The sequence below is a fragment of the Aythya ferina genome (genome assembly GCF_964211825.1).
Source record: "Aythya ferina genome assembly, chromosome: 8".
Classification (NCBI taxonomy): domain Eukaryota; kingdom Metazoa; phylum Chordata; class Aves; order Anseriformes; family Anatidae; genus Aythya; species Aythya ferina.
The window spans coordinates 30473015-30487760 of record NC_140304.1 but is presented as its reverse complement, the minus strand read 5'-3'; the positions used below and the strand labels follow the sequence as shown (position 1 = coordinate 30487760).

Below are 14746 nucleotides of genomic sequence, written 5' to 3'. Positions count from 1 at the left end.
AGAGAGAAATGTAACACAGTCTGCTTCCCCTTCCCGTTCCTGCCCCATCCTCTCTCCGTCCCCTAACACCTCTCCTTGCACATTTCAACTTGGGTGAGAATGTTTGCTTTAAAACCAAGCCTGTTTTCTCCTTTAAAACAAAGATCAAGATGTGTACAGTAGCTGCACTGTGTTATGCAGCGTAGTGATGGTTGTACTGGGAATGTTAATAAACAGTGCCGAGAGCAGAACTTCTGCATAAAAAAGGGTGTATGTTACATCTCTCCTCCTCTCCCCCGTTTCATGCAGTATTTACACAGCTGTGCTTTGTAAAATGTGTAGGGGAGTTTTTTGTTATTATTTTTTGGTAATTTATTTACCTAAGATAGCCCAGCATCTGTTTTGTGGTGAGCTTCTTTCACAAAGTTTCACAGTTGCCTTGACTGATGCAAAAGGAGGTCATGGTCCTTGCTCAGTGATCCTAAAACCATTTGTTTCAACCACTTGGCCATTCTGTTTGGCTAATTTGTGTCCTGTTCTGTGTTTTTGGTTTGTCCTCTGCTTAGAAATGCACATCCCCTGGGGACTGATCTGGCTAGGTGAGTATTTTAGTTATCTGTTTTATAAAATGCAGAAGTGCACAGGAATTTGCAATAATATGCATCATTTACTGGCTCTCAATACGTACTGTATATTGGCTCTGAAGACAACTAATATTTTCCAGCTGCCTCCAAAACCAGAGTTCAGTGCAGTCTTTGCAGTGGGTCCTTTCCCATGACTGCCTACACAGGTGATGAAGACTTTTCCTGTGTCCTGAAGAATTAATAAACCTGAACATTTCTGTACCAGCATACTAGGAGATAAAATATTGCTTCTGCTTTCCAAACACATTAGAAAAAGCAAGTCTGCTGATCTCAACTGCTAAGACAGCACATGAAAGGAATGCAGTCCATTTCCTAACCAAGATCTAATCTATAGAAGAGTTTATAGATCCAAGTCAACATCCTGAATTGGTCCCAGAAGCAAATAAAAAAAAAAAAAGAAAGAAACTAGTTCAACTTTTGGAAGACAGGTACAATACTCTCAATGTGTTTAATCCCATTTTGCAATTAAACAGTCCCATGCTGCACTATCAGATGATCTTCAAGGATAACTGTATCAGAGCAGACCCGTCTGGAGCTCTCAGAGATTCATGTTTGACAGCCAGAAACGCGCAGCCATGTTCAGACAGAGGGGGCTTCTGTCCTTCAGCAGCTTTGTACTTGAGCTTTCAGAGATTACTGCTGAAAGCGTGTGGAAAATGTCTGCTTTTGTCCCAGTAATGAGGAAGCTTACAGGTTTCACTTGGTGACAACAGTGAAGCATAAACCATCTCACTGTCTTTGCTTCATTTGCGTATGTTAAAGAGGACAAGTGGCAGAATACAGCTCAGCCCGCAAGGACATCTGAAGAACATTAGGTACATGGACTATTGATGCAGCACTCCCGTCCCAGCAATCCCTTTATCTCCAGGAAGCATTTCTCCAGCCTTTGTCAGGGAACAATTTTCTATGCACTAAATCTTCCTTATCAATCTGAAAAATGACTCAGACGAGGCCACCTGTGTGTGGAGCCGAAGATCAGCTCAGGTGGTCTTATGGCGGTCACGGCACGCCGAAGATCTGCTTTTAAAGTTGGTCTTTAAAGGCAGTGAAAATGGTATGTGTGCACTAGGGCAGCTGAAAACACAGCTTTGATTTGATATCTGAGGTGAAGCACTTTCTGCAGTTTTTAAGGCAGAACTCCTACAGGTCTGTACCCCTTTTAAATGATGGATTTCCCGACGTCTGGAATTAGGTGCAAAGAGCAGGGCTGTGACACTGAGTGACTGACTTCTCTGGGACCATAAAGAAGGGGTATATTTCTCAGGGGACTACAGCACAGCTGAGGTATGTGCTCCAACACTTGCATGGGACCACTGATTTTAGTAAAAATGGAAGGTACAGTTAGGGTGATTCTCAGGGCCAAATCTGTTGTGTTGTCTGGTTTCTGGGACGGAAAAAAAGAGCCTTTGAGAGGTGTGAAAACATCTCAGACTTTTCAATCTGAATGGACTTTTCAATCAGTACTTCTTTTCCCATCTCTCACCTCCTTCCTTGATGTTGAAACAGTAATGCCAACAGCATGCCATGTTGTCACAGGTCTCATGCTACCATGTGAATTGCCAAAGAAAAGCTGAGCTATTGATCCAGCAGTAATTTGTTGTCAAAACGACGATGCCTATCACAGCAGATGAGTAGTGTTAATCATTTGACTTGATGAATATTATTGGGAAGAAGTGACAATGCTCAAAGCACCACAGCTGACCTCCTGCGTTTTTCCTGCCTCACGTTATGTTCTTGATCTTTGCTGGCCTACCAATTAGCGTTCAAGTCATCCATTAAGGTGCAGCTCTGGAAAAGTTCTGTTTAAAATAAACAACAACTTATATTGGTGAGTAACTCATCAACTATGCAGCAGGCTGATTCTGAGTGCCTGGCAGAGAAACACACACATTTTGTGCTGTATCTGATAAAAGATCTATAATGTGCTAACACAAACCTATCATGTAGCACCTGTGACTAACAGATTGTGATATCAAAGTCTTGATGCCTAAGTGCTCCTGTAAATGCATTAAACTTTTAGCGGCAGGAACTGTAGCCTGCCAGTGACAAGGAGCTGATACGGTATTTCAGTAAAAGTTGATAAGTGTTATTTCTCTAAGAAGAAAAGAAAATTCCTACGTTCTTAGGAACCACTGGGCAGCTTGTGTTTTGATGGGACACCGCAATTCAGAGAGCAGGAATAAGGAAACACGTGGACTCTATGGAAGTATGAAACATTTAAGGACAGTTCCATATTTTACTGGAGCTGAAGTTCCTTAAGTATGCTCTCATTCTGCGTTTCACTTTGGGCATCTGCCTGTTCACCTGAAACCAGCAGCACCCACACAGGGCATGTTTAACAACATGTACCACTGATGGAAGCAAGAAAGGCAGCACAGGCCAGACACACTCTGCTTCTCACCTGCGGCAGAACAAGGCTGTTGGAAGACTCTGTATGAGTGGGGAAAGATGTGGGAAGCTGTCTATAATGCCTCATAGACAAGACGTATGTGTCTGAACAGGGATGGGAAAACGAGGTGCATGGTAGCAGGAATCCTAGGCACAGTGCATGGTCTAACACAGCTCAGAAAGAGTTCTTTAGAGAAAATAATCAGTGGATGTTAGCATGGACCTGGGAGGCAAGAGGTTCTGGCTGCTGCACCATTCGTGGCATGTCTTCAGCCTAATGGCACAAATCAGCCTGCTGAAGCTCCCTGTGCTGTAAACCAACATGTTCTGGCCATCAGAGAAACTTGATCTGCTTCTGACCTCCCGTTAGAAAAGCCAAACTATGCCGTGGCTGGAGGTTTGTCTGGTTGTGCAATGTTCCTGCTGTCTGCAGATATTAAGTTCAATGGAGGAAAAAAAAGGCACCGGTGCCTGCTGATAGAAGTGTCAAGGTATGTAATGAAGCTGCCACACAAGCAGGTACAATCTTCATGGCTGTGTGAGTGGGCTGTCTGTTTTTTTCTTTACACACTGAGAATTGGAGGGCAACACAATGTCACATCTGGGAAATACTGAGTAAATATAATTGGCAGGGATCCTGGATGCAGACCTCCTCTAGTTCGAAGAAATTAAGACGTTTCCTTGTTTTTGTCTTTCGTAAATGGGAATATGAGTATCCAACCAATTCAGCTTAAGGAAGTTAATAAAGATCACGAAATTCCTGTGCCTACTTGCGATCCAGGCAGTGAAAGCTGCCCACTACAGCAAGCCACAGAAAAGTAATGCTGGAGTTTTATTTGATATTGATTACTCCAGGTCTGAAATTGAATGTTTTCCCAGAAAAAAAATGATTTTTTTCCTTTATTTTGTATGAAACATGGTTCTCATGTTTTTCATATTTTCTACAGTCAATACTTTGGATCATTGGCAGTAATGTAGAACAGTCACTGCAAACTTCTCTGCGCTCTGACTTAGTGTGTGATGTTGAATTTGATGAGCCCATAGACCTTTTGCCTGAGGACAGATCGGATGTACTCCGCATCACTGATGCTGGGACATACTGCACAGATTTTCTTTTCTAGGTAGTGCCAGACAGCAACAGTGTTCAGGGCATGAAGAAGACATACAGAACACACTCTAGGATCTCCCTTATACCACTTCTCTGGTGTTTCCAAGATACAATTCTGAACAGACTCTGAAATTAAACTCATCTGATCTATGCCTGAATGAGTCTTTCTGACTTGCAAGACATAAATAAAAGGTTCTTAGTGAATATGGAGAAGTTTTCTTGCATGTTGAGAATCTTTTAAAAAAAAACAGCCTGTTCCAGATTGACTAAGGTAGTTACTGAAACAGCTTGGACCAGTTGCCTGCATATGATCCTTCCCTAACCAGCACTGGGGAGAGACGTGGCACTAGTAAGTTAGAGGTCACTGCCACTGCAAGGAGAAGGCTCCAGAATAGGATCTCAGCTCCACAGCTGCATAGAAATTGCTCAGAAATTATTTTCAGACAGTCCCATAGATAGTGGCATGAGAATGAACAGTGCTAGCCTGAGTGGTGTAGTAAGCAATCATGAGGCTGACTTTAATAGCATCTTTACTATCAAAGACGTGTCCAGCAGTCTAACAGGGAACTCTCTAGCTTACTGTAGGTTCATATAATATTATCAACTCCATGAGACCCTGGAACTGTAAATATGTCTTTCAGGCATGCAGTGAAAGTGTGATTATTAACTCCTTAAGGTATTTTGCACTGAAAGACTCGTTCGGTTCCTGAGGTTTTCAAGGCGAAGACATGCTCAGGGCAGAGCAGCAGGGTGCAGCTGGGGTGGGAGAAGGTGGGTTCCCACAGCACGAAAGGCCACATCCATCCTTCTGTGGAAGGACCACAGAGCTCAGCCCATTCTGAAAATGGGTGCAGTGCTGTAAATTGGCCAAGACCACAACTGAAGCAGAGCTAATTGTCCCCTCAGAAATCTCAAGGAGTACAAACACCTACCTCTCTTGGGGTTACTGTCCTCCAGAGACCAAACTAACTTGAGGAAATACAAGTACCAGGAAGACCTAAGTAAAGAAACTAAGAGGATACTCTGAATTTACATTTTAAATGTTTTTTCCATGCCACACTGTAGAAATACAATGGGATTAAAATTGGCAAATACCATCCATATGCTACCCTACAAAAGGACTGACAGAGCACAATGTGAATATTACTCCTGGCCCGAATCAGACAATGCATTAAAAAATGCATAAGTAGGATACTGATATATATTAACTCCATCTGATTATGGAATTAAAAAGCTTATACCTGTAATTATGGCTTACCCCCTTTACCAGCAGACCTGCCACAGAACTGAACAGAGGCCAGCTTTATACCAGAGTTCAAAGCCGGTATGATGTTGCCTTATTTTCTTACTAACATCATCTTTATCCTCTCTTGCCCTTCTTCTCAGTTAACAAGAGTTATGTACTGAAAGTGCTGAGATAAAGTAATGGTAAGGAGGATACCGCAAAAGGTATTTGAAAAGCAGAAGTAATTTACTACATGTCTGCTTTGTTTTACTTCCTAAGCCTTCCTGTTGTGAGAGGAAATTCATCTTTTCTGGCAGACTCCAGCCTTTTTAGGCCTGAGAGCTCCCCAGGAGCTTTCGAGTGCAGGTAAATGGATGTGAGACTCAAGGAGTACAGTACAAGAACATGGAATTAATGTTGGGTTTTGCTTTGGCTGTCACGTCTGACGTACAAGGAGAGTGCTATATCCTCGCTTGCAAGAAGTATCTAGATGTAAAAAACACAAGGCTGCGTCCTCTGCTCATTACCATGGGTCTGAAATGCCAGGAATGGAAAGGTCGTGTTGCTGGTGGGTGAAGCACAGAGGACTTACGCCCCACAAAGTCTCCGCATGAGGCAGATGTCAGGGTGCCTTGAGCCCTGGGTCCCTACGAAGTAGGAGCTCAAAGGAAGGGCTGTGGCTGGACAATAGGTGCAGCCTGTATTCTGCACGCAGCGGAGACCCCGAGAGTAGGCACAGGGGAAGCATCCACTGCCTAATCTAAATAGCACACAGAGTGGTTTTGTCCTCTTCTGTTCTCCTGCCAGTTTGCACATATGTTCTGAGTATACAGCCTGCCCTCCAAAGACCACTTACAGGGGCAATCACAGGGAAGCAAAGCAGGAAGAAAGTATCCAAAAAGGGAATTTGTTCAAGAGAAAAAAATGGAGACAGATGTAGAGTGACTAGTCACGGCTGGCGGTAAATAACCCTCTGCCTGGAGTGCTCTCTAAGAGGAGTTCACATATTCCATTTCATATTTCCTTTCTAGGAAGTCAAATCTTTGTTTTCCTGGCATTTGCTCCTTTTTTTCTTTCCCTATATATTTTTTTCCTGCTGTATGGTGCGAAATTGTTTTCTCCTTTTCTGTTTCGTTTCTATGCTGTGTTCTTTTCAAGTGTGACATTTCTCCAGCCACCCTCTCATGCAGACCTCAGCTCCCTGCACTGTCCCAGGCAACATTTTCTGCTATAACCCCCTCCTACCCTCCGTGCCTTGAGCACTGCCCTCTTCCTCTATACGTTCACCAACACACAAAGGTCTCCACACCTGCTCCAGCATTTCAGTCCCTACTTTTTCTCACATGCACACCTCAGAATTAAGCAAATGCAAGACACATCGACAGAATATTCATCCTCTCACTCCCATAAACCTGTCAAGGCACATAGGCCAAGAAGCTATCTCTGCATAAATCTAAATCTCCTGCGAGGAAGCAATCTACTCAGAGGTAATAAAGCCAAAGGATATATTATTATCTTTGGTGTGGATCCTACTGGGCTGGGAGGTTGGCTGCTGGCTCCTCGCTCTGAACTTTCCTTCCCCGCCGGAGCAGCTAGCCCACAGACACGTCTAAGCTTCCTTTCCTTGCTCTGATTTCCTCCTCCCGTTGTTTGGCTGGTAACCCAAAGGACGGGGCTCAGTTCTGGGATTTGGGAACCTGGCTTACGCTGCTCTGCCAGCACATGACAGAACTTCTAGCTTGCTGTCAGAAGCAGCATCCTTCTGCACTGCTGATACCTGCATTATCCCACGCAGCACAGAGTGAAACACAGAGAAGAAATGCCAAGTGGAACAAAAAGATGGGTTTAGTCTTTAAACTGCTGTGAATTTCACTGAGAAAAAAAAAAAAAAAGAAAAGACACTGAAGAAACTCTACTGTATGTTAAAAATGTGCCATCACTTTTGGTTGTAGATTAAATAAACGGCAAGGCCTTTCTCTGGACAGAAGGGACATTGGAAAGGAGGGATCTGAAACAGAGCAGGGGCTTCCCATCCCTCAGAGAGGAGCACTGTGGCAAGACACCAGGTAACAGGTTGTTAGCACCATTTGTAAAGCTTTCATGACCAGTATTTCTAGGCAGATGCCCCACTGAACGTCATAACACATTTGATATTTATGGAAATAAAGCAGCCATGTCAAATACGAAGGAACAGACATCAGCATTGGACCCGGGTGTGGTTGCTGAGGTAAGGCAAGGCACTGTGCACAGCTTCCAGGCAGGATGTGCCCCTCTCTGCTACTTAGGGGGGAGCCCTTTGTTCCAGTGACATACCGCCGATGCCTTGGCATGAAAGGACACTAGAAGTATTTTGTCCTTCACCACTGATGAGCTGGGGTTTGGGTAATTTTCCTGCCAGCCGTGCTCTTGCAGGTTTTACAGAGAAGCTGAGGCAATGAATTCACAGGAGAGGCTGCTGGAAAGCCAGAGCAGAAGGCTCAGGGTGGGGCTGAGTGGCTATAGCATGAAGATTGAAAGTGCATCCCACGCACGCAGGATAAAGCTCTTTTTCTTCTCCGCTGCAACAGTGATAGATAGCTTGATGAATCTGAGCTATATCTAGTTGGTACCTGGCTTGAGTCCCTCATGTTGCAAGGTGATTTTCTGCCATTTTACAGGCATGCCTAGACAGAACCAGGGATTTCTCATAATAAACGAGGAAGGTCATGAGGAAAGAAGTACCTTCCTTTTCTTCTCCTTCTCCTTCTCCTTCTCCTTCTCCTTCTCCTTCTCCTTCTCCTTCTCCTTCTCCTTCTCCTTCTCCTTCTCCTTCTCCTTCTCCTTCTCCTTCTCCTTCTCCTTCTCCTTCTCCTTCTCCTTCTCCTTCTCCTTCTCCTTCTCCTTCTCCTTCTCCTTCTCCTTCTCCTTCTCCTTCTCCTTCTCCTCCTTCTCCTTCTCTTCTCTTCTCTTCTCTTCTCTTCTCTTCTCTTCTCTTCTCTTCTCTTCTCTTCTCTTCTCTTCTCTTCTCTTCTCTTCTCTTCTCTTCTCTTCTCTTCTCTTCTCTTCTCTTCTCTTCTCTTCTCTTCTCTTCTCTTCTCTTCTCTTCTCTTCTCTCTTATTTTTCTCTTCACTCTGCTGTTCACTCCTCTCCTCTACATTCCTCTCCTCTCCTCTTCACTCCTTTCCCTATCTGGGAACCTCAGGAAGTTTGACATGGGCAGTTGTGCTTAAATTCCCCCATCCCACTTCTGCACGTAGGGCTTTAGGTACTTCTCTTGCCCAGCTTAGCACTCCAGTGCCACTATCTGGACAGGACTTGGATGAGACCAAGGTTATGAACACATGTGGGGAAAATCACCAGAAGTGACAGCAAAATTAATAGCCAGCCTCTGGCTGCTGTATAAATGAAGAACATTTGTCATTAATAAAGAGGACCCCAGACTTTGGGGGGAGCTAGCCTTCAGTCTGACCATGATGTCGAAGCAGTGAACCAGTCAGCTTCGAGCCATCTGTGCCTGAGAGGAGGTTGCGATCTCTCCTTGCGATGGGCGCTGAGCTTTTGTTCATGCTTCTGCCGCTCCATGAGCAGAGTAGCTCAGTGCAAGGTGAAGCTTTGCCTTACATCATCTGGAGACTGGAGCGGATGGAGGAAACAGCCCCCAGCATCTACGGAGCAGGACACCTCGCTGAAAACACCAGAGCCCTGGGGACCACGGTGGCAAGGCAGTCACAGGGAGCCTGGCACTTGTCTGCCTGCAGGTCCACCCTCTCCTCCTGCCAAAGTGCCACATCTGCACTCAATAAGGGCCCACAAGCTGGCTCCTCCTCATTAGAGGAGAGAGGGCAGCTGGCAGGGGATCCTCCAAGGGCTCCCAGACGCGGGAATCAGTCCCCTCCCAGTCTGGAATAGCCCAAATTTGGTGACTTTCTGGGCATGCTGTAAAGGACAGCTGTTTGACAGGGTCTCCAGAGAAAGCTGTGGGTATGTTTCCTACATGATGAAGGATATAGGTGGCTGGCCAAGTGCCCACAGCACTGATTTTAATGCCGTTCAGGTTGAATTTACTTTTCTATGCCGTACAGTTCATTATACACAGTGCCCTGGACAAGCATGTGTTGTTTCAAAACAACCCAAAAACATACTAATTTAAATCCAAACAAACAAGAAAGGAAAAAAGCATGTATTGCGAAAGACCCTTTGGGCTGTTTAGAGGGCCTTCTCAAACACTGGGAGGCTTCTCAAGCACTGGGAGATGAAAGTACTGACTGTGTTTATCTAACAAATAAAACTTTTGTTATTTTTATTGGCAATAAATATGTGAATATTTAGCTGTAACCAAAATCAAGCCATTAGCTTTACCTCTATATATAGCACTGGCCCAGAAAAATATTTTCAATAGTATTAAGCACCCAGATGATCTCAAGATAAGTGACCAACAGACAGTTAAATACATAACGTAACATAGCCCAAAAGATAACCAGCAAGAAAGATCACACATAAAAATTAACTGAGAAGGGGCAGAAGAGCTACTTCCTAAAGCTTATTAAGTTTAATACGCAGTGATAACTATTTTGATATGAAACCTCCAACTGCACTTCAGATGACATTGTAAGTCTCTTAAAAGTCATTACTCAGTGATCTTGAGTGTTGCAGAATGCCTGAAAAGTCCTTCTACCTTACATAAGTTTCAGGATATTTATTTAAATAGTCTAACTGTAGGGAACACCCCAAACAGGTACTGCTTTTTGCTAAACAAATGTCACTGCTATCCCAGAACTGAATCCGGACATTTTGACAGAAACAGACAGTGTATCTTTTGCTGCATTATTTAAATACTTAAGATATTTGGCAAAAATACAGAAGTGACACACTACAGAAACATTTACAGCTGCAGGAGCAATAAAACCTCTACAGTATTTTCACTAGACTGACCTTTTCTCAGAAGAAGTTACAAGATTTTTATAATAGAGCACCTTTCTATACAGCATTCAGTGTACTCTGATAACAAAACGAGCAACTGGAGATAATTTTATCGGGCTCCTGAAAGCCATGGCTTACCTGGCTCCACTTCATGCCATCCACTTGACTGGCTGCCACTTCCTGGAGAGCGCCCTTGGCTTGTATAAAACGGCTCCTCACCAGGACTGTCCATTTCATCCTCCACAGATTTGAGACGTTTTGTAGAGCTGAAGAAGTGAAAACACATAATAACTACTATATATATGGAAAGGAACAAAGGCACGTCTTTTGGGACATACCTTGCTAGCACTGCTTGAGACTAACCTGCCTATGGAAATTACAACCTCTCAAGGAGTTCAAACCGAACCCCTAAACATGCCTTAATTTAACTAGAAGACAGTTTAACTTTTAGGCTTTTATAGGGCAAAAAAGCAGGACATTTTCCAAAGCACACAGAGGTCAATAAAATAATTTAATTTGTGTGGCATTATTTTTGCAATTTGAATGAATATGGTAATAACATGCAAGACATTTTAACTGTCAGATTTTTGCACAGCTTAGTCTGAAAGGCATATTATTTATCAGCTCAAACTTGTATTTTCAGTCTTTTAACTGTAGCTGTTAAATTAATCTAGACTTCAGTCCCATAAGAAGCATAGACAAATGAAAGATGGAAGAATCCATTCGTGGTTCAAATGTTCCCATTATCATACAAGTACAAGCATTTTACCCTGTAACTGCATAAAAAAGCCACCACCAGGTACCTCTGACCCATGTCAGTACTAAAGGACTCCCTTGTCATCTATCAAACCTCCCTTACCAACAGCTCAGGAGACAGAAGAGCCCTTCCAGTGGTCTCTGATGGTCAGTGACTCAGAGTCCAACAGTTTGGTAGGGAGAGGATCCCAAAGCCAAAGACACTCAGGTTGGCTCTGTTTTCTATAATGAGTTGTACAGACTGCGTGGGGACATTACTGAGAATTTCTCTTTTAAGTACTTTTCCAAGGCTGGGGCAGCTCACTTTTTACCCCAAATCTGTATTCTATTAAGCTTTAAGGCATTCAAGAACAGGCTCCTCTGTACAGGGGGAACATATTTAAAAGACATCAAATATTCCAATTTCTGCTGGTCTAAAACTTCCAGTCTCTGTGCAGCTCTTCTCCCGAAGCTCTGCACAGGTATTCAAAATCAGTTTGTGAGAAACAGGAAGAATAATTTTTGTGGTATGTGCGGAATGCAGGTTTGGCCATTCCGTAATTTAGAGAATTGTTATGTGTCAATAGGGGAAATTGTGTGCATACAATATAATTACCGCCTGATAATTCCGCTGACTCTGTGTATTTAAGGAATATTTTTTTTCTGACTGGGAACAGCCTAATGAGAGGAAAACAAACATATCACCAAGTTATTAACTACCCATATTGTTTATTATTGTGTCCTTATCACTGCTAGCTATTTGCAGAAGAACAGAAGAGTAACAACTGAACTCTTAAGTAACTGATAACCTCACTTTTTTGCATCTGGATTCACAACCAAACTCTACCTGAGAATGTGCTAGTGATGAGCACTGTAAATGGGGTGCACACTTTATATGCAAAGAAGAAAGAGGACAAAGTTTTTAACTGATGTGTAATGGGAACTGTAGTCACCAAACTTCATAATGTGCACTAACTGAATGTTCTTCCAGTTACTGCCAGCTGTAAGAAACTGTGGCTAAGAGCCTCCCTCTAAAGATTTTCTTTTTAGAAAATAAAAAAAAACCAACAGCCAAATTCAAACTATAGAGCTTTTCTACATGTGTACTTGCTTACTGCAGACTGAGATAAAAATGTCAAACAACCCTGGGCTGAAGTTAGACTTTCTTGTCATGTCTTTGAAATAAGTGATCTATTTTGGCCGTGGGGGAAGAAAGATCAGTCCGTTTCTTTAACAGCATTCAAAACTACCAGAGTGACTGGGCTTGTTTATATAAACCTAATCTCATGGATGCTTAAAGTAAGAGGATAGGGTAAAAAATAAAAAATATCCTTGTCTGGCAGTTGGTATCTAAGCCAAAATCAAAATGAAACTGGGTAGTCATCTGCATTAACAACTCACAGTTTTCAAATCGTTGAGTCACAAATTTCTAAATGCTATATGAAAACCAGAATGCATTAAAGACTAAGATCCTAAAACTGTATTAGTCTCACAGATAACACTTTTTAAGATAAAGAATGCATGTAAGTCTATCTTAAGATTTTCCTGTCAGGACAAAGTAGCTCATCTCGATAAGCTCCCAATTCTCTTCTGCCACCACTAAAACTCCAACAATTCCCATGGAACTTCTCCTGATACACCAACACATGAGCCAGAAGTTATACAAGGCAATGCAACTGATTTTCTTCAAAGTTTGTATATATAAAAAGAACTTTAACAGCAATCCAGTTGAACATTCAGCTCTGTGAATCTGAAACAGCTCCCCATCCTGAGGCCCCCAAACAACTTGTCAAATAATTTAGTGGTTACTTTCCCTGATGAGTAATGATGCTTGCCTGGGTTTCCAAGTAACTTGGCAGTAGGCAAAGATTAAATTACCTGGTAGAGGATGTGCTAGGTAAAGACCTCCTCATTGCTCCTGGGCTCATGCTGTAGTATGAAGAACTTTCCAAATCTGAGAGGGAGAAATTAGGGCCTGTTCCTGCAGCTATTGGTGCTGGGGAAACAAAAAAAAAAAAAATGAAGTCAGTAACTCAAGTGAATAAGGCATGAACTGTACTTCAAAATCACTTTCTTATTCCTCAATAATGTATTTATTTTCACAGTAAGTATAGGTAGAATGTGGAAATTGAGAAATGCTAATGGAAACAGGCACTGCAATCAAGCAAATGTTAATTTCATCAAGAATATAGTGTTCCATAGACTCTTTCTTCTATTCCTCCAATTATATTCTTTCTTTAAAAAATCAAACAATTATGACACACTTTTATTCAATTTAATTAAGCGCTGCTTTTCTATTAATATCAGTCTAACACTTAATGAAACTTGTTGCGTTTGTTTTTAGGACAACATTGCATTTACTGGCATAGTTACAAATAGGCTGCATCATCCCTGAAGTGTGCTTGGCATAATCTATAAGCAGTATAGGCAGGGAAACACACACCTCAGGACCTCTGGGTATGTACGTGATGTACATCCCCAAGCACAGAGGTTACAAATGCTCCTTGGAGAAAGTACAAGCACAGATGAAAAACCCAAGTTCTCTTCTGCCTGCGAGCATCTGAATTTTCCTCTGGCCTCTCCTCCAGCTAAATCACAGCTAGACATTTGTCTCAAAAAATGTTATCCAGCGATTACTTTTCACTGCTCACCTCTCACTACCTTACCCAGCACCTAAATTTTATTGTAAGGGATATGAATAGCATTAATTTCCATGTCCTAAAGCCTTGGTTTTACATTAAAATATTATGAGTTCCTGCACGCCCTAAAGTTTTCAGGCACAAGCCTATGAACTCCATGTGCTGTATTCTTCTGGGAACAGAGCAGCTTAACGTTAAAGTTAAATGCATTAAAAGATAATGCATTTCACAAAAACATGCAACTATATGGCATGTGGTCCCATAGCCAGTGTTGCTGTTCCAGCGCTATTTGCAGGACAAAGCAACTTAGGGAGCTGACAATTACAGATCATGATTTTCTCTCACATTTCAGAGACATCTGAAAAAGGACATACTACACAATAAAAAGCACAAGTTTGGCCTGGAACGTATTGTCTGAGAGCCCCGATTCACAGCAACAAAGGCGAAGCAGTCTCAATGCCACACAAGGATGCTGAGCCAAGTTTAATCTTTGGTCTGAGAATCTGGCCCTTTTTCAAAGACGAAAAAATCTTTCACTCCGACGGGGCAGGAGTGAGGAAATGAAGACAGGATAGCTCCTATCGCCCAGCTAACATGTCTGGGCTGAAATGCAGGCCTTCTGGGAGTGCTGCCATTGACTGTAATGGGGCCAGTATTTCACCCCAAGACTTAAGGAGCTCACAGTGTCAGATCTGACAGAGGAATAATGTAGCTTTGCAGCTGCCTCATCATCCCCACAAGACAATTAGTTGTTGTTTGGCAAGGATCTTTTAAGAACATCATTGAGACAGAAAGGGAACAGCCTGGATAGCCATGGACTTTTAAAAGCATGGGACGGAAAATACACAACACTATTAAAACTTGAGAAAATCTGGAATGATCATTAAAAGGAACGAAGCTGGGAAGTAATTTATGACAAGAACGCTCAAATCCTTTGTTATCTTCCCTTAACTATCATACGCTTCCTGTACACCGGGTATATGAGAGGGTGTGTTAACACAAAGAAAGAAAAATTAAGCACAGTAAAATTAACTCGTTTTATCAATTTGTGCTTTCTGCAACAGTTTCCTGACAGCAACTACAAGAGGCTGTAAAACTGATGAATTTGCATGGAAAAAGAAAACGGTG

The 14746-nt window shown here is 42.5% G+C and overlaps 1 protein-coding gene across 8 annotated transcripts in view; it reads right to left on the bottom strand.

The window, feature by feature from the left end:
- The window catches only part of NFIA (nuclear factor I A), a 250327-nt gene that overhangs the window by 68696 nt on the left and 166885 nt on the right, over positions 1–14746 (bottom strand). For all 8 annotated transcript variants that reach the window (XM_084528533.1, XM_084528535.1, XM_084528534.1 and 5 more), the window contains 2 exons: positions 12858–12975; positions 10383–10510 (listed from right to left, as the gene is read on the bottom strand). In XM_084528533.1, the coding sequence (XP_084384659.1) occupies positions 10383–10510; positions 12858–12975 (246 nt within the window). The remainder of the gene's footprint in view (positions 1–10382; positions 10511–12857; positions 12976–14746) is intronic.